This window comes from Sarcophilus harrisii, chromosome 2 (genome assembly GCF_902635505.1).
Source record: "Sarcophilus harrisii chromosome 2, mSarHar1.11, whole genome shotgun sequence".
Taxonomy (NCBI): Eukaryota; Metazoa; Chordata; class Mammalia; order Dasyuromorphia; family Dasyuridae; genus Sarcophilus; species Sarcophilus harrisii.
This window is the reverse complement of record NC_045427.1, coordinates 19,386,338-19,410,679: the sequence shown is the minus strand read 5'-3', so window position 1 is coordinate 19,410,679 and position 24,342 is coordinate 19,386,338. Positions and strand designations below refer to the sequence as shown.

The window sequence follows — 24,342 nt, the reverse complement described above, 5'->3', positions numbered from 1 at the left end:
AGATAGCTACTCTTTATCATTTTAAGGAAAGCTCCATTTATTTTTATGTTCTCTGTTTTTGATAGGAGTGAATATTATATTTTGACAAAAGCTTTTTCTGCACCTATTGAGATAATCACATGATCTTTGTTGGTTTTGTTATGTATATGGTCAATTATGCTGATAGTTTTTCTAATATAGAGCCAATTCTGCATTCTTAGTACAAATCCTACTTGGTCATGGTATATGACCTTTGTGACACATGATTTAATTTCCTTACAAAATTTTGTCATCAATATTCCTTAGAGAAAATCTTCTATACTTTTCTTTCTGTTTTTGTTCTTCCTGGTTTACATATCAATACCATATATATGTCATAAAAGAAATTTGGTAGGACTCCTTCCTTGCCTAATTTTCCAAATTATTTATATAGTAATGACATTAATTATTCTTTAAAGGTTTTATAGAATTCACTTTGATTTTCTCTTCACTGGTGATTCACTCCCTTTTTTTCATTTTTAGACTGGTAATTCGGTTTTGCTCTTTCTTGTTTTAAAAACAAATTTACTAATAGTTTATTTCTTCCAACAAAACCTGTTTTTAGTTTTATTTATAAGTTCAATGGTTTTCTTTTAATTTTGTTCATCTCTCCCTTTGAGTTTCTGAATTTCCAGTTGAGGGAATTGAGGGGATTGAGACAGCAAGTGGTTAATTGTGGGTACTGAGTGACCACACTGAGTCTTATCTCGTGACTCAATTCTGGAGCTAGCTCAGTTCCTTTTTTATTCAATTACAGGTCTAGTCCAATTTCCATCTTGTGAGAAAACTTTATTCAGGTATGGGAATTGGAAGAAAATCTGTATTGTTTGAAGCTAGTCCTGCATGTCTGATCAATTGTTTATTTCAATGATATACTAATTGTTTACTTACACTTCAGGGGAGGGGGACACTTCTTTTTCTGATTTCAGAGCATTATAGCAGTTCACCCTTCCCTCCTTCCAATCTGCAAGTTCCTAATATTTCATCTAATTAGAAATCAGATTGCCTAATGGTATACTGTTTCTTTTTAATTAATTGGCCTTATTTAATTATTTTTGGTATATAAAAGTCTATCTTCCTTTTTAATCAGGGTCGAGGCCTTGTTGAGAAATTCATATACATTGATTAACAAATAGATGTGCTCAGATCAAAACTTTTTCTGGATCTATTTTCCAGGTCAATTGTATTTCCACTGAGATTTTTCACATTTTCTTCTATTTTTTTTTCATTCTTTTGACTTTGTTTTATTGCTTCTTGATGTCTCATGGAACTTTGACTTTCATATATCCACCTCTTCTTTTTATGGAATTATTTTCTTCAGTGAGCTGTTATACATCTTTTTCTATCTGTCCAATCCTACTTTTTAAAGAGTTCTTTTCTCCATTGCCGATTTAAAGGCTTCTGCATCCCACTGGAAAAATTCTGCTTTAATAAATCTCCACTGGACATATAACTCTTATGTACAGAGTATAAGACCTAGAAAGGCATTTGCAGTCAAATGAAAGAACTGAAACGGGCAAGAGAACTTGATCGAGACTTTTTATTTCAAATTCTTCCAGACACCACTCATTCCAATTCTGCCATGAATGGCCCTAATTAAGTCTCTCCAATGATATAGATTATAACCTATCAATGCTTTATAAACTTGCCTGACCCTTGCCCAGTTTCTCCTGGGCAATTTTACCACCAAAGATTCATCCACCATATGGAAAGCCATCCTCTAAATCTCAACATTAAAAAAGTATTAATGTAGTCCTTGAGTTGTTCATTCATTGATTCCTCTTCCTGCAGCTACATGACCATGCCCTTCCCCCCATTTCCACAGTTCCTAAATGATACCTTTGACTCCACTTTTCATATACACTGGGGAAAAAAAGGTAAAATTTTTATATTCAAACCAGCTAAGCAAAAGAAAAAACAGAACTTAGGTTCAATTGTCTCTGAGGATGGGAAGGCGAGGTCCTGCCCAGAGACAGAGAAATGATATCTGCTAATCCAGGAGTTCTTTGGGACTGGAAGAGGAGGGGTCACTTGGGGGACTTCTCTGGGAAAAGAGCCAACTACCTACCTCAGTGACGAAGAGGGTACGGGGATCAATGATGTCCAGGAAATGCCGGAATCGGCCATAGAAGGAAGTCTGCAGGAAGGGAAGAAGAAAAGGAAAATGATTAAAATGTGTACTTCTTGGATAATTAAAAGAAAAATCCAACCACAAATCCAACCAAAATCCCAACCACATTCAGTATCAGATAATGATCTCAAGGACATCTATCTCATCAAAACTGTGCCCTTTCATTTACCGCGTGGCTCATTGAGTTTGATTCATTTTTGTAGTTGTGTACAAGTGATTTTGTAGATGAGTATACTAATTACCTCAATTTGCTTGAGCTCCCCAACTGTCTAGGTAACTTAGAAGAGCTATATGAGAACTGGATGTAACTAAAATACAGAGTGGCTTAACATACCAACAATCCTTTGCAGTGATCGAAAACAAATCCAGTTGGACATATAGAAAATCAGCAACTCTGAAGCCAATTAAGCTCAGAGCTTAATAATTATTATTATTGGTAATAAATATTCAATATCATAATATTAATAAATAATAAATTATTTAATGATGTTTCTTACTTGATAAGTATACTAAATAAATTATAATTTATAATAAATATATTTATGTAATATATAATAATAAATATATTTATTTCTATATTTGTAAAATATATAAGTATAAAATAATTTATAATACAAAATAAATACTAAATAAAATATACTAAATAAATTTATTCCTCAATAAATAATAAAAAAATAGAGCTTAATAATTTGAGCAGACTGTGAGCCATTTGATGGTTTGTGGACCTTCCAGAGACATCCTTGTTTTCAGAGACTCCCCTAAGTGCTATTTATGGGGCTCTAGGAAGCATCTTGTTTTGTGGGTTTTGGAAGCAATCCCTTATCTTACGCTTAAGCCTTAAACTGTCAGAATTGCTTAATACCAAGAATGTCTTCTGATCTGTGCATCAAAAGGCCCCGGTTCTGAATCTGGAATTCCCGTTTTCTGGATCCTCCCCTCTCCTTGGGAAGGGGCTCCCTGCCTCGTTCTTTTCTAGGACCTGCCCAATCCCTGCCTTTCCCCCCAACTCCCCACCTACCCTTGTTTGGAAAGTGTATCTATCTGTGTCTATCTCCTCCACATCCATTACTTGGGCTGTTCACCATTAAGCAGATGCCCCCACATTCACAATTTACCTCCCCTCTTGATAAAAGTATTTTTGAATTTCACGGACATCGGCTTCCTCTAGTTTTCTTCCTTTTAAGGAAGGGGGGGGTGGGGTTTCCAATGTCAAGAAGTAGCCTTTGTGTTCTTGGAATATTCCCCCCCCCCAGAGAAAAGGAAGAGCCAAATTCCCTGGAGAGATCGCCCTGCTTGCCCCCGTTCACACCTGCCAAGGCTGCCTAGCTTTACGTGAGCCCCAGCCCTCTCTGAAGCCCTCACTGAGCTTCCTCTCGGGAAGGAGGGAGGGCCGGCAGCATTTCTGGAGGAGAGGGGAGCGCCTTGGAGAACATGGCCAATGACTCTCATTGTTCTCCCTCCCTCTCTGACCAGCCAGGGCGCTGCCCTTGGGTGTTAGATGCACCCTGAATACAGCCCGCACCAAACCAAGTCAAGCATTTTTGCCTTCCTGGAAATGCCCAGGAGACACCCGGCAGTACCTGGTACTTGGGAAGGGCTTAATGCTGACTGTAGAGGTCAGGCTGGGGTCAGGGTCAGCAGAGGTCAGGCTGGCAAGGGGCTGGGGTCAGGGTCAGCAGAGTTTGGGCTGCGAAGGGGCTGGGTTAGGGTCAGCAGAGGTCAGGCTGAAGTCGGGGTCGGCAGGGCCTCTGCTGGGATTCAGGCTCCCACCCTTTTTAACTGAATGCCCCTTGCCTGTCCTTCTGACTTGTCCGAGTCTCAGCTACCTCATCTGCACAAAATTTCTCCAAACCATCAAGTCTTGGGTTCAAGTGGCGCCTCCTCCCTCTACAAGCCATGTGCCCTTGGGCGTGTCTTTCCCACGGATCCCAGGTACCTCCTTTCCCCGTCCCAAGGAGCGCCCCCATGAGCAGAGCCTGCGTCCTTGAAATCCGCCTGGCCCAACGCCCCACGAGACCGCGGGGAGAACAAGCCTTTGTACACCTGAACGCCCTGTTTCTTATTCCTGCTGAGCATTATGCCCAAAGCAACGGCTCCGGGCACTAGGGACCTGCTAAGGGTAGCCCTGCAATGATCTGTCGGCTACTTAACGGCTCAAGACGAAGGAGCCCTGTGGACACTGACCCATTTTACAGATGAGTAGACTAAGAGACCTTCAGGGTCACCTGGGTGGCAGGGGAAGGTTCTGAAGCCCCGCCCCTCCCAGTTCAGAGCCCCGCTTCCCGCGGCTACCGGGCCCTCACAGTCAGGCTGCAGGATGACAGGGAGGGCCCAGAGCCAGGCTCACTCTCTCTTCTTGGGAGCGGGCAGCACCAGGCCATGCACCAGCAGCCAGGGACACGGGGCTCCCGGAGGCAGGGGCTGTGAGGCTGGCTCGCGGCCCGGTGACTGCAGGCTGGTCCTGGGCTTTTGTTGCCATCAGGAATGCTCAAGAGACTCCCTCTGCAGACCGGAAAGTCTGTGGCTTCTCCGCACTGTCTCATGTCAGGGACGGCCCAGCTGTGATTCTTGGGCTTTTCCCACTCATGACCCTTTTCCACCTGAGAGATTTTTACATGACTCCAACGATACAGGCGTATAAAACAAATAGGTGTACAGGTATACGGCGTGTATGGGTATATAAAACAAACAGGCGCACAGATCCACCCCGCACTGCTAAGTCATAATTCCACAACCGCCACATTCAGTTCCGAGACCTTTGTGGCCACAGTGTAAGAAGCTGGAGCCTCAAGTACTCGGAGGTGATGGCCCAAAATGTGCCTGACTTGAACCCAGGTTCCTGGCAAGACTAGCTGTGCAGCTCATAGCGGGCGCTTCCTAAGTGGATGGACTTAGAGTGTAGACACTGAATGAGCATTTCACAGATGAGAAAAAGAAGTCCAGTTTCTCCTGTGCAACAAACTGAGCTCTGGGGATGCAGGAGAAATGGCACAGGTTAGTGCCAGGTCCTTGGGAGCCCTTTAATCCCGGGCTCATGGAACATAGGAGCCTCAGCCAGTCGCCCCCCACTCCCAGGATCTTCCCGCTCAGGCTCTTTGATCTTTCAATTTGATCAGCACCGATGGAGTGGCCATTCTTCCTAATGCAAAGGCCATCACGGAGCTGAGAATCGAGGATTAGTCCTCCAACAAGGAACCCGAGTTCAAGTTCTAACAAATCTTCATTGTGTGACATTGTATATTTCCAAAACTAGACATTACAATCTGCCACAGCGGATGGAGCTCCCACCTTGGGGATTGCCAACGGAGGAGAAATCACAGCCTCAAACCCTTCCCCCAGAATGCGTTGTGATACTTAATGGGACTGACTGGATGAAGTATTTCTCTGTATTGAGTCACATGATCCCGTTTCCAGAACTGGGACTTTGGAGTCATTTATTCTCAGGAGGAATGAACTTTGAACCTGAGACACAGGAAGTTGCAGGAAGTGGCATGACTTGTGGGAGTACATCCCATGAGAAGGCTTAAGTCTTTTTTCTTTTAAACCCTGGACAAGCCGGATTCGGGTCAGGTTCCAGGAGCACATGGCAGGAATTGGGAGGACTCCTAGCTCTGTCTGGGCCTCTCCCTGCAGGGATTAAATGAATGTTTTTTCTTTGTACCTGATGATGTCTCTGATGAGTTAATTGCATTGGGAAGGGGAGGTCTTGCACCCCACCCTCCCACACAATACCAAAGTGGGCCCTGCCATTCCCTGATGCAATTCATGGCCTTGGGGAAGAGAAGGGAGGGCACCTGGAGAGAGACCCAAGGTGCAAGGGCCTGTATTTCCAGCCCTTATTTCTACATAGGGGAAACTCCGATAGCCTTGAGGAAGAAAAAAAACCAAAAGGAAAGAAAGCAAGAACCAGGTGGTCGGGTTAGCAAGCCTTCCTTGAAGGGCTCGGATGTGCCGGGCACTGGGCTAAGGACAGGGGATAAAGGAAGGGGGTGGGGAGAGAAGGGAAGTGTGTGGCTCAGAAATGGTGAGGGTTACCATTTAATAAAAAAGCTGGAGAGATCTCTAGAAGCAAAGCAAAGTTTATTATATGTTCTCTGGAGAAGGGGGTCGCACCATCCAGCAGGTGATCAAAGGGAGGAAACACCTTCAGGGGCAGGGTCAACACTTTTAATACCCCCTCCCACAACTGACCCTCATCCTCATTGGCTGAGGGTCTTACATTCTAAATGAGGGAACTATCCAAGAAATTGAACTTGACCAATAAGTACACAGTTGCCCATATTTGACTGAAATGGGGAGAAAATGATGGGAGTATAGCAGGAAGGGGACTTAGGTATGCCCTTGGATCAATGCTCAAAGTCCTTCAGGCCTACTCCAACTCTGAACTAGATAAAGCCTTACTTGATTTTCCCCACTGTCTTGCAAGATCTCACCTCATCTTGTTCAGAAGGAACAAAGGGGAAAAATAAAGCTTCTGGACCCCTCAGGAGACGTAGAAGGGCCTCCAGGGTGTGTTGGAAGACAAGCTGAGCCTTCCAGAAGGGGAATATCCAAGGCAATGACACTCCTGAGACTCTGCTGGGCCTCCTGCCTCTAGGGAATCCTTTTCACACCTCTAGCTGCCTCCTGATTGGAAGTCTCACAAAAGCGGATCTCTTTTGCCTTCTGAAAAGCCCCCTGCCCATTGCCACTGAGCCTCTTTTCTCCCTTCTCAGCCTCGAGCCGCACCTGCCAGACTGAGCCAAAATCATCTGCTTGCAGCTTGGCACCGTGACCTTCCAATTTGTACCTGCTTGCCCCTGCAGAGGCTGCTCCTTTGGGCTTCCTGAAATCCCTGGCTTCCTTCAAAGCTCAGCTGGTGCTCCCACCCACAGGAGGCTAAAGGTGCTCCCACCCACAGGAAGCTAAAGGTGTTCCCACCCACAGGAAGCTAAAGGTGCTCCCACCCACAGGAGGCTAAAGGTGCTCCCACCCACAGGAGGCTAACACGGCTCTCCGGAAATTAACCCTCCATGTGTTTTGGAATAGATTAGCTATATCTGTGTTTAAGGGAGGGGAAACCAAGGAACAGAGACAGAAGGGAGGAGAGAGGGAGGAAGGGAAGAAGAGATCAACAGAAAGCCAGAGAAAGAGAAAGGGATAGAAAGAGAGAGGGAAACAGAGAGAGACAGACAGAGAGATAGAGAGACAGAGAAGGAAACAGAAAGAGGAATAGAAACACAGAGAGAGAAAGAGACAGAAAAAAAGATAGAGACAGAGAGATTGATTTAAGATTTAGAGTGCTTTCTTTATACACACAATCTCATTCAGTCCTTATGACACAGTGGATAAGCATCAGGCCTCGGGTCAGGAAGATCTGAAATTTAAGATTTGGCCTAAGATACTTGACTAGCTAGGTGACTCTGAGCAAGTCATTTAAGTTCTGTTTGCCTAAGTTTCCTCATCTGTAAGTGGGGATAAGAGTACCTCTCTGCCAGGGTGGTGAAAAGCCTCAAATGAAACAGTTAAGCATTTAGCCAAGGACCTGGTAGACAGTAAGCATTAATTAAATGTTGGCTATTATGAGGCAGATGAGCAGCCAGGAAGCACAGAGGCCTGAAATCTGGAAGCCTCATCTCTCTGAGTTTCGGTCTGTTGGATGGTTTGTTCTACACTATTCTCTAGAAGAGGCAACCTGGAGCACTGCACAGGGCCCAGCAGAGGGAGGCCTTAAACCCCAGCTGATTCTCTGGCTAGCCCTTCACTCTCTAGGTCCCTCAGCCTCTACCGTCGGAAGGCCGCCGATTCCTCAGAATCACTGGTTCTATTTTATTGAGAGAGATGGAGTTGAAAGAGGCCCCGGGAAGCTCTGGGGGATGCCCTCGCTCTCAGGGGGCAGGAGCCAGAGGAGGATTCCGCACATGAGGTCAGGCCGGTCAGAAGAGAGCCAGAAGAGAAGAGCGTCTCAGGAGCCAAGGGAGGAAAGACTATCCCAGAGGGAGGGTGGAAGGTCAGCAGTTTGAAAATGCCGCAGTAAGCTGAGAAAGGGCTGTCAGATTTAGCAATTAATTTATCAGTAACTTTGGAGATCAAGTTTCGGTACCATGGTGGGGTCAGAAGGCACAGGATCACGGACTGAAAACGAGAAGGGCCCTCAGAGACCTGCTGGGCCAAGTCCACTTTACCAGGTCAAGTTATCTGCCCAAGGTCGTACAAATTCATGCTGGCAGTAAGCACCAGTTTGTCAGAGATGAAGTCTGAGGGTGGTGAGGATCTGCAGCCTGGGAGCTGATTCTTTTTCATTGGACTGTGGAAGAGAGGAAAGATAGAGCACTGACTAGAAGGAGAATACCTTCAAGGGGTGGTAACAAGGGCCAGAGAAGGGTTGGGTTGGGTTTTTTAAGTGGGAGATACAAGTATATTATTGGCTGCAGGGAAGGAACTGTACACAGAGAGATTTGCGGTAGAGAGAATTAGGAAGGCAAAGGAGACCGGATCAGAAAGCCAAAGCGGCCCAAATGAGATCTCAAAGGCATAAATAGCCGAGAAGTTTAGATTTGATCAATCGGGTGCCATGTTTGGAAGTTAATTCTAAAGCTGCTTTTCCAGTGTAGAGAGTCCTGCAGGGCCTGGAAAATACAAGAAAACAGAACCAGCTCCAAGGATGGACAGCCCAGTCACTAGCCCAATTAGGAAGCTTCAGACCTTCAAGTGCTGGGGACGGGAGATCCTGAAGACACAGGCACTCAGAGCGGAATGGAAGCTCCTTGAGGCTGGGCCTTCTCACGTTTTTATTGTTTCACTAGTGTCAGACACACAGTGGGTGCTAAAAAGTGTTTATCGGATGAATCAAGCATCCATTTATTAAGCAACTACTATGTTCTGGGCCCTGTGCTGGGCAGTGGGGATTCAGATACAAGAGTGACCCAGTCACTTGCCCTCATATTATGAACATGAAAATGTAGAGACAAGTCAACACAAAATACAAAGTTAATACAAAACGATTTTGTGTGGGAGGAACGGAAAGGACCAAGACGGACCCAGCTCTTGGGGTCCCTGATGCCTCGGGGACTTCGAGCTAGAGAGAGAAGGCAAGGATGCATCCCAGGCAAAGGGGATGGCATGTTGTAGAATATGTGAGGGGGAGGCATGTGAAATAGAACTGGTGGCTGGAGTCAGATTAAAAAAAGGCCTCAAAATCCAGAGAGCTGATCCTAGAGGTACCAAGGAGCCATGGAAGAGTCTTGAGCAGGGGAAGGATCTGCTCAGACCTGGGTTTCAGAAACATCTATTAGGCAGCTGGGCAGAGGCTGGGTTGGCAAGGGGAGAAACTGGGAGCTGTTTAAATTGGGTTGGAAGCTGAGGGAATAAAAAGATGAATTTGAGAGTTGTGGAAGTAGAATTGATTAGATGTGGAAACTGACTGGATATGGGGAGTGAGGGAGAAGATTTGGGAGTGATTTCAAAGACTTCCTGTTCTTCTCCTAGGAAGGAGCCCATCCCAGCCTCGCAAGGGTACTCAACACTGGGCTAGAGTAGGTCTAGGACAAAATGCAGACATGCTGCTGCATCTCATCGCCTACACTCCTCAGGCCTGCATCTCAAGGGCTGGGCCCCCAATACTACTTTCATGCCCCCTGATAATGCCGATCCCTGCTGGGCAGGAGCCACCGAGTAGCCGAAGGAGCCTCATGCGAGTCCCATTGCTATTGACTCCCAAATCTGGAGCACAGCCTTTCCATGTTCCCTGCTTAATCATCATATTCTATACTCTTCAGAGCTCTCGGTCAAGTGATCTCCAACCTATCCATCTTTTCCCTCTAAATTTGGTGATCTTAACTTTTGTTCTGTTTTGTTTTTGACAGGCAGTTGGGGTTAAGTGACTTGGCTAGGATTTAAGTGTTAAGTGTTTGAAACAGGATTTAAATAAAAGTCCTCCTGACTCCAGAAGCAGTGCTCTATCCATTATCCCACCTAGCTGCTCCCAGATCTTAATTTTTTGTGTGTGTTCAGACCCCCTTTGGCCAGCATCTGACAAAACCTAGTATGGTCTCTTGCAGAGGGTCACGGTCAGTGGGGAAACTCTGGGTGAGGTATAAGGCCCTTCAGCCCAGAGGGAACCTGCTAACAATGTCTAGTTCGGCTCCCTATCACCCCTAAGGGCTCTGGGCCTTCCTGAGAAGTCAGGAGGTGGTGACAACCTGTGTGGAGATTGAGGCAGAGGGATAGCAGGTGACAAACTATGTACAATAGCAAGTTGTTTGTGGTCCCCCGTGCACAGTGTTGTTTTTGTTACATTATAAAAGGAGAAAGTCCTTAAAATAAATGGACTCTATTTTCCCACCATCCTCAGGAGTCCCGCCTCATCACCTCCACTAGGAAGGGATATTTTAATCACCCTGTTGTGGGGGCTCTAGAAAGCAACGGTATGTTTTGTCACCCCAACGTGGGGGCTCTAGAAAGCAGGACACAACAGTCTCTTTTTAAATAATTGAGAGAAATGCTAAATTTCTGTTTGAGAGGAATGGAAATAAAGATCTGGCTTTTCCTCCTTGCAATCTACCCACAGACCCCACAGTGAGAATGGCAGCTCTCAACGTTGCCCTAAAGTGACCACGGTCCCTGAGAAGGGACCCTTTTTCAAAGATGCCAAATTCCAGGCTGCTCCCAGGGAATAGCAACTCACAGGGCATTGTCTACATGCTTGCTGGAAACATTCAGTATCTCAGGGTTTTTGTGGAGGCTTTGGCATTTTTCAAACAGGCCTCTGTATCGTCTGCAAGTAGAGAAATGTAAACTGTTCACTGCTTACTACCTTCATTTTTTGCTCCATAACCCTGTAGCATTTCTAAAATTATGATTTAAAAGAAGAGTGAGAGTGAACAATCCTGTTTTGCCTCCATTCTTAGCTGGAAAATTACTACTCCTCTATACATAGATGGATAAAAGTAGATCTTGGTTTAAAAGAATATGTTTCATCAATGCTAAAGAAAAATCCTTCAAGAATTGCACATGTTTAACTTATATTGGATTGCCTGCTGTCTTGGGGAGGAGAGAGGGAGGAGAAAGAGAGGGAAAAAAATTTTGAAACACAAGGTTTTGAAAAAATGAGTGTTGAAAACTATCTTTGCATGTATTTGGACAAATAAAATACGGTTAAAATTAATCTAGAAAAGGAAAGAAAAATCATTCAAATCTATTTTTTAAAAAATCTATGGATACTGTCACTTTCAAGGGCTTTTCTGCAACTGTTGATATAATTATGACTTTTGTATGTATTTGGGCCTTTGTTTACTGACCTAATTATTACATTATCTTAAGCAGAACTGCTGATTTTAAGCTGTGAAAGGATTTTTCCCCAATAGAAATTTCCCACACAGATGAAATCACAGGTCAAGATTCAGGGTAGGAGTGTGTGTGTGTGTTTGTGGGGGGGGGGGGGGTTTCAGAGGATAGAATATCTGGTCTGGAGTCAGAAAAATCCATCTTCCTGAGTTCAAATCCGACCTCAGATACTTATTAGCTGTGTGATCCTGGAGAAGTCACTTTACCCTGTTTGTCTCAGTTCCTTTACCTCTTAAATGAATTGGAAAGGGAATGGCAAACCACTCCAATGGCTCTCCAAATGGGGTCATGAAGAGTCAGAAATAACTGAACAACACAAGATTGGGGTGAAGCTGGGGAGATAAAAAGATTTTCTAAGCTGATTGTTCTCTTAATATAGAGCCATCCTTGGCTTCCTGGAATAAAATTCTACTTGATCATGCTGAATGACACATATAGGTATGTGTACAAAACTGAATATTTTTGAGAGGAAATTTACGTGTGTGTATGTGTGTGTGTGTGTGTAGTTATTTTACTGGACAACATTTTAACATTTTATATTGATATTTCTCAATTACATTGGTCTAGAAAATCACAGTCCAAATAAAATAATAGCTATAACAGTAATAAGGATATAATAAAAAAATATATGGAATATGTAATGATGTGCCTCATAATAGAATAAAAATTAACATATATAATATAGAATAAAAATATCTATGTCTGGTATAGAATCCAAATATGACAAGGGATTCTCCATGGGGAACTTTAATACCAACATCATGTAAGACCTGGCCCAGCACAGACTCAGTCAGGCTAGACTGCTTTGAGACAACTGGACAATGGTTTTAAGGACTCCAAATTTCTCTCTTCCCAGAACAAAAGCCAGTGATATCCATCTCATGGTTGACTGTGGCTTTGGGGACACAGTCTCTGATGACCCAAAGTCTCCATCCATTCAATGAATGGCAAGAGATCTAGAGGAAGATCCTGAGCACTGTGGATACTCCATCATGGAAGATTCATGAAAGGTCAAGAAGTAGGGTATCTCACAAGAGGAGAAAAGACAAAGAAACTTCCATCATGATGGAAGGTTGCCTATAGATCAACCCAAAGCCCGGTACAAAACAAGGGCTTCCATGATGAATCAATCATAAATTGATAGATCACCCAGATGAATCACAGGCTGATTCAATACCACAAGCATTTATTAAATACCTACTGGGTACAAAGTATTTAAGTTCTGCAGAAATAAAGACGAAAACAAAACAGTCCCTGTTATCTAGGAAATTATATGTCATATGTACACAATACAAGAGGTACTGAGATAAGTAAAGAGAAAAACTGGCCAAATACAAAATAATTTCAGTGAGGGGTGATGGGGGAAGGGTAGGAATGGGGAACACCAAGAAGTGGAGGGAACCAGAGAAGATCTCAGGATGGAGGTGACAAGTTCTCAGGTCACGTGCAATGGGATACAAAAGGACTGGACTATCATTCCCTTTCTCTACCTTAGCCTTGCCAAATCTGAGCATCGGCACCATATGTCTTCCAGAAAAAGTTAGCTAGAGCACCATCTTTCTCTAATTTTGAAAACAGTTTATATGCTATAGGGATTGTTGACTGTGTTGATCTATTTCCAGGATCCATGTGGTAGTTCATAAATGGCCTGGCGAATTTCTCCCTTGGAAATAGATTTATTGAGGTTCCTGTTTCTTGTTTTGTCGATTTAGGTATTTTTAAATTCTTGAGGACTGCAACGGGCAGTCACATAATGGGCATGAGCAGGCTGCAACCTATTACAAACAGAATTGGGAAGAAGATACTGCATAAAAGATGTCATCAAAGAAAGAGATGAGCAAGAATTGTATAGGGCACATAACAAGAGTAAGGAAGGCCAGTGGAAATGTCAACTAGGCAGTCCTCTGCTTCAGGGATTTCTCCAAGATGGCAAATGAAAGCAAGATGGGCCTGCTGCCCAATGAGTGGATTCTCTACAGCAAACTCATGGAAAGATATGAATAAAAATCTCCCTTCTCTGTTCTGCCAACTGATCTCCTTGGCTTCCTTTCAATCCCTATTAAAATCCCATTTTCTACAAGTCTTCCCCTACCTCTTCCTATTATATCCAATTTATTCTAAATATATCTTATTTATACACAATTGCTTGCTTTTGTCTCCCCCATTAGACCATAAGCTCCTTGAGGACCAGAGCCATCTTTTGCTTCTTTTGTATCTTTAGCACTTAGTCCAGTGCCTGACACATAACAGTCACTTAATATATGTTTATTGACTGATTGGGATGAGTCGTGGTGTGTTCTTCACAGACCCAATTGGGTATATTTTTGGAAATACTCATTCATATTTTCTTTTGTAGTGCAATTTTGTTACCAAAAGTTGTACATAATATTCTTTATTTCTGCAATACTCATTGTGGTTTCCCCCTTTTTATTTTTGCTTTTAGGCATCTGGTTTTTCTCTCTCGTCTTTTGGAGTAAACATCCTGATGACAAAAAATTCCATTAGGCTTTTTTTCTCTCACCTCTTTGTGCTAGCTATTAATATCATTTCCTTTTTATTTCAATCTAGGAGGAATCATCCTCTTAGTTTGAAGATTTCTTGCGGTCTCTTGTTTTGCATGTGATTACTTTGTTCATTGTCTCATTTCTTTAACAACAAAGAACTCATTAATTTTCTCTTTTGTATCAACATAAGCATTTAGGGATATGAATTTGCCTTCACGTACTACTTTGGCTGCAACCCACAAATCCTGATACACTGTATTTATATTGTCATCATCTTTAATGTACTTTGGTTTTGTTTCCATAATTTGTGCTTCAACCCAAGCTCTCTTTACCAAGTTATGTTTTAGCCTTCACAGGGGACTACATCATTTGAGCCAATATTTTTTCTTATATGATCCTTAAATATAGTTTTAAATATTTTCTGTTAAGGGACAGGTCGATTCTCCGAGAGCCTCCACAGCTGTGGATCATAACATCTGAAGGAGTTGCGGGGCAGCCTTTGCTGACACAGGTGTTGTGAATTGGGAATGAGATAAATTGGGGAGGGGGGGGAGGGGGAAGAGGAGACAGGTCAGACAATGCAATGGCCTCTCAGAGAACACAAGTGACTCTCAGCCTCCTTGTATCATCTCTCACACGAGAAGATCCATTCTACAGGTCTGGGTTGGATTCCAGCAGCCACTGTCAGGTGACTCCTGTGTCACAACAAATTTCTACGTTTCTGAATGTATTTATGATTAACATGCTCTAGAACCCACTGTGGTTCACAATCCCAAATAGGGTCTTGTAAATGAATGTGGGGGGATCATGAATTTATGATTTATTATCAGTAAATATTTGATTTGTATATCTATTATATATATATATATATATATATATATATATATATATATATATATATATATACATACACACACACATACACCCAGTGTTATGTAAAAATTTTTCAGACAAAAAGGGGTCACAAAAAATAATTTAAGAAACCCTACTATAGAATATAATTTGTGAATGTTCTATGTATATTAGGGAGGGGAAAAGGTATTTTTTGGATTTTTCCATTCAATTCTCTTCACACATCTACTAAATTTCGTTTCCTCAGAAATCTACTCAAGTCCAGAATTTTTTTGGTTTATCTTTCTGTTTTATTTATTATCAGGTTTCACAGAACCCACCTCCATCATGGGCTCAAGTAGCTCTCTATGAATTTCTTTTTTTCACATAGTTGAATTCACTAAATTTTAATAACATGCAGTTCCTAAGTCATCAGGATAAGAGTTGCTTAGTATTGCCCTTCTCTCATTGTCAGGGTACCCATGAGCATACTGCTTCAATTAATCTTTTTTAAAAATCTGGACCTGTGATGTCTTCAACATGGTTGATGTGTTGAGAGAGTTGGACTTGGGGGTCTGCCCCACTGGCACCCTGTGAATTGAGTTGACCTGCAATCCATACTTTTTCTCTCTATTTCTGGGAAATTTTCTTTCATGACTTCCTAATAACCAGTGTTCTGATTCCTTTCTTCTTCACCGCTCTTCAAGTATAATTAATCAGACATTAGTTGAATATAGAAAAAAGAATCAAGCCAGAAAAGGTCAAGCAAACTAATGGCTGAATGGGCCAAAAGGGATCGTTTAGAAAGAGAATATGTAAGAGGAAGAGAAGACTGGGAAAAGGAAAGTGATGGCCATTGTCAAATATTTAAAGAGCTGTTGCCTGAGACTTGTTTTTTCTATTCCTGAAGGGCAAAAATAGGAGCTGTGAATCGGAAGCAGAAGTTGCAGAAAGGATAAGCATGATTTGGTAAAAAGACAAGCTTCCTGAGACTCAGTGATGCTCCAAAGCGGCATGAGCTGCCTTGGGAGGGAGAAGTATCTCCCTCTTTGGAGGTTTTCCAACAGCCTGTAAACCTTTATTTCTTTGCAGCAGTTGCCCTTGTTGCAATACTGTCCACCTAGATCACCTTCTTTCTCCAGGTATTTCCTCTCTCCTGGCCTTCCTCCTACATGGAGGCTCGTTGCTTTTCAATGTCTTTTGCTTGATTATCATCCATGTCATTCCTTCTTGTGTAGACTATGAAATTAAAAAAAAAAAAAAACACTTGTTCCTTGGAAGAAAAGTGTAATGGGCTGAAGCTCAAGTTGATGCACTGAGGTCCCAAGCACATGAGGCTAAATAGTAATTGGACCATACTCTATTAATATATATTCTTGGAGAAAGAATGGCCCCCGGCCACTCTCTGTGCAAGTCCTGATGTGTTGTATAGGAAATGACAATTTTGGTGGGTAGAGGCAGAGAGGCAGAGTGAGGGGCGGAAAGAGACGGCTGGCTGGCTTCTGGTCTGGCTGGCTTCTTGACTCAGCTGCACACATTGTGATCATGAACCCCCCTTCACCTCTGATCCCCCTTCACCTCCGATCCTTCTTCTCCTCTACTGAGAATAAAGATTGAAGCTATTCCCCTAACCTGAAATCCTAACTCCAGCTGATTTTAAAATATGCAGTCATTACAGAAAAGCTCTGCAAAATCTGGACAGGACCTTAAAATGAAACGACATCACTGCTGGCAAAGGTTGTACAGTCAAAGTTAGGGTTTTCCTATAGTAATGGATGGTCGTGAGCGTAGGACTACAAAAAAATTGAGCACCACAGAACGAACACTTTCAAATTGTGGTGCTATGGAGAGTCCCTTGGACACCAAGGTTAATCAATACTTAGTCTAATTAACTGGAAGGTTAAATATTAAAGATGAAACTTAAATACTTTGGCCACATAATGAGAAGATGGAACTCATAAGAAAAGACCTTCATGTTGGGAAAGACTAAAAGCCAACAGAAAAGGGAATGGCCAAGGAGGAAATAGAGTGTCATGGAAGCAATGAACCTGAACTTGGATGAACTTTGTGGGATAATGCAAGATAGAAGTCCTAGTAATTATGGTCCATGAGATCATGAAGAGTTGGACACAACCAAACACCACCACTACCCCAAGAGGCTTTCCTTAGCCTGCCTCCCCCCTCCCTTTCTCCCTCTCTCTCCTTCTTTCTCTCTCTCTTTCTCTTTTTCTCTTTCTCAATGTATGCGCAAACATATCAATTCCCATGGTTTCAACAGCTATGTCCATGAAGATAATTCTCTAATCAATGCATCCTGCCCTTGTCTCTTTTGTGAGCTTCATCTACACCAAATGGCTTAGAGGCCTTGCCTCCAAGGTGTCCATCCCATCAGCTTCTCATACTCACAACATACCCAAAACAACCCGTTCTCATTCCCATCAATCCAGATAGATGCAGAGGGTCATAGCATCCTTGAAGCCAGCCCGAACTCTCCATAGCCAATCAGTTGCCAAATCTTGTTATTTCTATCTCCATAACAATACAATTGAACACAACACTCCTTGAATGTGCCCCCTTCTTTTCCCTGGCACGGTCCCCAGCCAAGTTCAGACCTTCTCACGCGTGCTCCAGTCTCTCCTCTCCAATCTAGCTCTTCACACAGTTGCCATATTGTTATTCCTAAGACTCTATTCTAATCACATCCAATCACATTCTACTCAAGAAGCTCTGGAAAATCCCTGTCATCTCTAAAATAAAATACAGACTCCTCCATTTGGTACCTAAAGTCCTTTACAGCCTGGCTCCAATCTGCCTTCTCAAACTGATTTCCCATTACCCTGCCTCCTCCCAGCCCACATTGCAGCCAAACCAGCTGCTTGCTGTCCCTTGTATAGCACCTTACAGATCCTGTTTCTGTGACTCTGGACACAGTAGTCCCCAAATCTTTAATACACCCCTTCTCACCTCTGCTATCAGAAGCCGTACCTTACTTTAAGACCCATTTCAAGAGCTATCTACTACAATGAAACCTTTCCTGATGTTCCCATGGGAGTCAGCGATTTCCGCCAATCCTGAAAGTGTGCTGCATATTATTTTGTGTTCATTTCAGAAAGACGGCATGCATGGTGAATGGAAAGTCAACCTCAATCAAGAAGGCTGAAGTTCACATGTTGATTCTACCACATTCTGGTTGAGTGACCCTAGGAAAGTCACTTAAACTCTCGATATCCTAATAACTCTCTAAATTGCAGATACAGTACACGTTCTGATGGGCAAAAGCAGGCTGGGGCCCACTATTTTCACTTCAGGGCTATAGAATGAATCCTGGGAGATTGGAAAGATGTCTTTTTTATCCCTCGTAGCTCAAAAGCCCCCATCGGTGTGATTCCTCCTATGATTATCAATTGATAGTGGTCAATTATTCATATTTGATTCATTTTTAGAAACTGGTGTTAATTAAGGCAATGGTATCAAATTCAAATAGAACCCATACACAACAATGGCTTTTAGCTGCATAATCATTTAGAAAGTGACAGAAAATTAACATTATTTCTTTTCTATTGTATTTTTATTTATGTAGCTAAATATTTTCCAATTATATTTTAATCTAGTTTGGGTGCCTTTTAGGGATTTGGGGGGCCTCTTTAACACCTCTGTATGAAGCTATCAGGGCCTAGCATCTTAACATTTTAAATGTGTTTACCTGACTGACTCAGGGATTCACTGTCCCAGAAAAAGGAGCTAATCCTGCTTTGGGAAAGGGGGTTATTTCACCTAGCAGTTCCCTATTTCAAAGACATCACAGGTCTAATCCAGGTCTCTATAATTCAGATTCATTTATCCGTGTTAACATTACTCTTCTCATTAGCTCCCACAAGGCAAGGATTGTTGTTGGGTTGTTTTTTTTTTTTGTCTTTTTATCCCCAGAACCTACCACAGTACCTGGCACATAGTGGGTACCTCCTAGTACTTGCTGAATTGTATTTTATGACCCCTGTTTGGGAATTTTGTCTCCACTGCTTCCAAATATATCTAATAATAATTAGTCATTTTTATAATGTTTACTATGTGCCAGGTACTGTGTAAATGCTTTGAAAATAGTATCTTTTGATTCTCACAACTTTAGATGGTAGGAACTATCATTATCCTCATCTTATAAATGAGGAAACTGAGGCAAACAAATGTTAAGTGATTGTCCAGGGTCTGATCTGAACTAGAGTTTCGGGATTCTAGGCCCAGCACTACCCACTGCCCCACCCAGGATTTAAATCTCCAGCTTTTGACTCTGAACTCTATTCAAATCTGAATTCTTCCAGTTACTAATCTATGTGACTGAAGACAAGTCATCTCAGCTTCCCAAGCCTCAGTTTCCTGATCTGTGAAACCAGCAAGACAAGCTCTAAGGTCCCTGCCAGCCCCAGATCTGGGGCTTTCTCTGAGCTCACAAGCAATCTTCTTCAAAGCCCAAACAAGTGAATAATACAGTGACATCCAGACTCTGCTACTGTCTGATTACACACTCCCTCTGCCCCCAGTGACTAAGACCTCTTTTACCAACCTATTTATCCTTCGCATCCTGCTCCCACAAGGGCAGGGAGATGCACTCCAGTCTCATCCCAGCAAGTCTGTGCAGGCCATCTTGTTTTACTTGGGGAGGAAGCCAGAAAGCTCTACTTTACAACCCCTGAAGAAACAACTGAGGTAGCTTCTGAGCTTTTCCCAAAGCACCCCAGCCCCACATTTCCCCTATTTAACTAACCAAGGTAAATCGGTTCTCTCTTCCCGGCTTTCCTTTTCATCTCCCAAAAATCGGGGGCAAAGCAGCCCAGCGTCTCCACCTCCTTATCCATTCTCTCACAATCTGGTTTTTCCCACTTTTTTCTCCTCTATCCTTAACAACCCTCAAGTTCAGCTCAGGAGAATCTTGGTGTCTAAATGCTTTTTTTCTTCAGGAAGTCTGTTTTCTCCTTTACTCTTTGAGGGAAATCTCAGCTGCTCACCCCTCAGGGAGCTGGCAAAACGCTGAGAGCTCAGGCACGCCTGCAACTGTGCGGCCCGGCGCAGGGATCCCAGGGTGCAGTTCTGAAAACCTCCCCGTTTGGGGGGAACAAGGACACACACATCGGCCACATCCTCCCCTTCCCTGGGCTGGGAGCGGGCAGGAGATAAGCTGGGCGCAGGTCAGTCTATTCCTGTTTTCCTGCCCTTGATCGATGGCTGCCACAGGATTATGAGGGAAGTCTCTCTGGGATGCCCTCATTGCACTCTCCCTCACCACTGGGTCACATCACAAGGCAAGGGGGGGGAAGGGGCCCGGAGGCCCTCGGGGAGTGGGAAGGAGCTGGGGGGCACAGGCAGGCGGGGGTCAGCCCTGAGCCCCCGCCACTTCTCTTCACCCAGCCCTTGGGCCGTGCCCACCACTTAGGGGACGCCCCCCCAGGAACCGAGGCGATCAGGCTGGCAGCTCGGCAAGCCGCTCCAAGATGATGACTCAGCAACCTCCACTACCTCCCACTCCCCTTTTTGGTTTCTGGCAGCCAATCTGCCGACCTTTCCACAGAACTCTTCGCCAAGCCGCCCCACCAAGCTCAAGCCCCCCACTCTCCCCCCAGAGAGCACAGGGGGCCGGGGGGCAGGGGGGAGAAGCACAGAACTGGGCCACCCAGGGAAGGGAAGGAAGGCCAGACGGAGGGCCCGTGCTCCGATTCGGGGTCACCCCGCCGGGGCTGCGAGCGAAATCCCGGGCTCGGCCCAGGGTCCCTGAAGGACACGGCCAGAGCGGCGGATCGAGAGCCCTGAGCCGGCCACAGCTAGAGCTAGTGCCCTAAGGCTGCAGCCCGAGACTGCGAGTCGGCCACCCCTAAAGCGCCGGGCCTGGCCCTACTGGGAAATCAGTTCCAAGATAGCTACAGAGTAGCAAAGTCGCATCCGCCCGCGGGATTTGAACTTGTCACCTTCGAGTCCAGGGCTCCAGGGCTCCGCAGCCCAGGAAAACTCCATTCAGATCCACCAATCCCTTCCTCCAATCATATCCCGCCCCGGTTCCGCTCCAACCAATCACAAGGCGGCTCGAGACTCCAGCCATGGGCGGAGCCAGCCTCCAGAGAGCGACAGAGCCGGCGGCCAATGGGAATTCAGATCACGAGCGGCCTCCCCCCGTACCGTCCAATGGCCGAGAAGCGGCGGCGGCCACGGTCCCCACGGTGGCAGTTGCTGGTGCCGGTGGCCGCAGGCTGCAGACCCCGGTGCTGGGAGGGGGGGCGGGGGCGAAAGGCATGGGCTCGGCGCTGCCCCCCTCCCCACCCACCCCGCATCGCCCCCTCCCCTGCTCGGCACCTCGTCCAGGCGTGAGCCTCACCTGCTGGAAGCGGGGCTTGCCCAGCTGGAATGGAGGGGTCTCCGCCGAGGCGGCTTCCGCCGCTGCTGCCGCCGCCGCAGTCTCCGCCATGGCCACTGATCCCCGCAATCCCCGGCCCTTTTAAAATGTCCCTCCTCGGCCCCCGCCGCAGCTGCCTCTCCCCATTGGCTACAGCCAACCGCAGCGTCAGGGCAGCGCGGGGGGTTGTGGGCGATGTAGTTTTTCTTCCCTGCGCTCCTGGGAAGAGACCATAGACTAGGGAGCCAAGAGAGGCCAGAGCGGCTCTGCCCGAGCATGGGGCCGGGGCTTTGCACCAGCAGCCATATTAGTGTGGGTAACAGCTACCCTGGCGGAGCGCCCGAGGACCCCGCGGGCCGGTTTTGCGGGTGCGGAGGCCGGGGCCGGCCCACAGCTCCTTTGCTGCCCCCAGATTCTGACTTTCTCCCGTGACCCCCCATCAGGTCCAGGCCACCTCCAGCCGTTGCCCCCCGGGCGGGTCAGGGCAGCCGTGTCCAGGGAGCGGAGGCGGCTCCCGGGCAGGGCCCCGGCTCCCGGTGCGGCCCTTACCCGGCGGGCGGGGGCCGCGGGAACCTCCCGGGTGTCCGGGCCGGGCCGTCCTGCCTCAGTTTCCTCAGCTGTAAAGTGGGGGCGGGCCCTTCCTCCCGGAGGTGGGGGCCCGAGCCAGGGAAGGCGTGCGGCAGCTGTGACGCCCCCGCCCGCTCCTTACGGAGGGAGGGGACGCCGCTCCCTCTTCCCTAACTTGGGTTTTCTTTGTAATCCTGTGTCTCGCTCATAAACGTTAACGTCATTCCGAGGAGTCCGGGTTAAAAACAAAGCAGTTCTGAGGAAGCTCGGCTTCAGGCCGAGTCCGGGGACTCCCTGCGGGCGGAGCCCTGGGGCTCCCCTTGGGCCTGAAACCTGGTGAGCCCTCAGTTCTCACTGAACCCATAGCGCTGGAGGGGAGCCAGCCGCGCCCCCGGCTCGCTGGGTTACCGTGTGACCTTGAGCTAGTCCAGGCCGTTCCTCCCCCAAACATTAGGAAGGGGGCCCGACCCGGGGGTCTCCGGATCTCTGATCCCGTCAGCGGGGAGGGGCTGGGAGGCCCGTAGCCGGTCTGACCCAGAAAGGTGACCCCGAGTGCCTGAGGATGGGGGCGCGTTGGCTAGCGTTTGTAATCAACCCATAAATAAAGCGGCTGTGTAGTCCAGAAAAAAAAATCAAGACTCCGACAGGGGCCTCGGGTCAAATTTGTTCAAAATCGGAATCGAAGCTAGACCCAGGATGGGTGGGACAGAGGAACCACGCCTGCCAGTGACAGAGCAGAAGGTGGAACCCAGTGGGGGCAGTGGGGCCCGATGGTCTCCCGGCCTGCTTCCCCCCCTCACTAGATCCTTACCCCCCCCCCCCCAGCCAGACCCCAGGGGCCGTGGTCCAATGCAGAGAAACCACCTTTGGGTCCCCGGCACCTCACAAGGCTGCAGCGAGGGGGGCCGATGCAAAGCTTCAAGCTGGGCAGCCCCTCTCCTCCCTCTGAGACCCTTCAGCCCAGTAACTAGACGGAGTCACCCACTGTAGATGAATCCAATTTTTATTCTTTGTAAAGTGCTTAAAACGCAAAGAACAAGCTCTTTAGAAACATGAACTGCAACAAGGAAGACAAACAGTGAAGCAAAATAACGTTCATCCTTCTCTCTCTCCTGGGGCCTCCAACTGGGGCCAAAGGCAAAAAGACGACATACAAGAACTCTGGGTCTGAATGCAAAAACTCGTGGCTTGGCCGTGGACTTCAGCCCTTTCCCAAAGCCCAGCAAGGCAGGGGTCCTTTTCTCCTTGGCTGTGCCCCAAGAAGGGGCGTTCCCTCCCGTCCCCCTCCCCCTCTAGGATGTCTGCAGGCTCAGGGAACCCGGAGGGAAAAGGGGCTGCCAGTGACTCAAATGGGGTTTTCAAGAGAGGCCACTGAGGGAGGGGGAGGGCATTGCTTTCTATTTCCAGGGACTCGTCCCTCCATCAAGAGAGCCCCCCAGAATCTCACACACACACAGTCAACTCAGTCATACATACATGTTCTCATAACACACACACACATACAACACACATGCACACATACACTCACATACACACACACTCACATACACACGTTCACTCACACACTTATCCTCTCTCCAATGACACAGCCCTCCAAAGGCAGACACAGACTCAAGATCTGCCAGCAGCAGCCCTCCCCGCCCCCCCCCAGCTGCCATCCCAGAAAGGCCCCACGCTCCCCCCCAAAGCTGCCCAGAGTACCTGTCCAGAGGGCCAGGTCAGAGCTGGGAGGGCAGACAGATGGCTGAGAGCAGGCCCCGGGTGCCGGGTTAGGGGGAGGCCAGTTGGGAACGTGGGACCCAGGATGAATGCTTACTTTTTAAAGTGCAACACAACCCAGTTAACTAAGGCAGCTGGGTAGGGAGGGTGAGAATAGCAGCTTGGCTGGCTGGCAGGGGGGGGCACAGCTGAGAGCTTCCCCCCCAGTGCAGCGTCCCAGTGCCTCCAATGAGACAGTTTGGCAAGGAGCGGAGGAGGGAGGCGGGGGCGGGCCAGCAGTAACCAGGGATGGGAGAGAAGAGGGTCACCCAGTTCAGTCCTTGTCTCAAGGGCATGGAGCTGCTTAGTAATTCAAGGAGGAAGGGGGGGGAGGGGGATGGTGTCAAACATCGCTACCCCCTGACCCACTTCTGGCTTCCTGGGCCTGGGAACTCTCCCCAAGCTGGCCAGCTATCCACGCCCCCCAACCCCCCCACCTGCCCCTCCCACTTTCTCACACTCAGCTCAAGGTTGGGGAGGTGAGCCAGGGGTGCCCAGAGCCACACGGCCGATGCCAGGCCAGGGCGGCCAGGAGGCTCTGCCCCCCTTATCTTCGGCAGGGAGGAGCGGATAGAAAAAGCCCATCATGGAAAGGGAGGCGGGGCAGGTGGACCTGGGTCCAGACCCCTGCCTGGGCCCCTCCCCACAAGGCACATTTTACATGTTAATGATTTTTTTCTAAGGACAAACCCCGCTGGGCTGCAGAGTTTTGGCATCTGAACGGGTAAGCAGAGAACAGAGAAGCTTTTAAACATTAAAACCCAAACAGATCCAAGAAGAACCCCAGACACAGGAAGCCTGGGATCAGATAGAAACCTGGGGGGAAGATGACT

The 24,342-nt window shown here is 46.5% G+C and overlaps 1 protein-coding gene across 1 annotated transcript in view; it reads right to left on the bottom strand.

The window, feature by feature from the left end:
* SFXN5 (sideroflexin 5) overlaps window positions 1-21,256 on the bottom strand; it is a 193,480-nt gene extending 172,224 nt beyond the window's left edge. The window contains exons 1-2 of the mRNA XM_031949713.1: window positions 21,167-21,256; window positions 2,087-2,155 (exon numbers count right to left, since the gene is read on the bottom strand). Coding sequence (XP_031805573.1) covers window positions 2,087-2,155; window positions 21,167-21,256 — 159 coding nt within the window. The remainder of the gene's footprint in view (window positions 1-2,086; window positions 2,156-21,166) is intronic.
* Window positions 21,257-24,342: the final 3,086 nt, after the last annotated feature.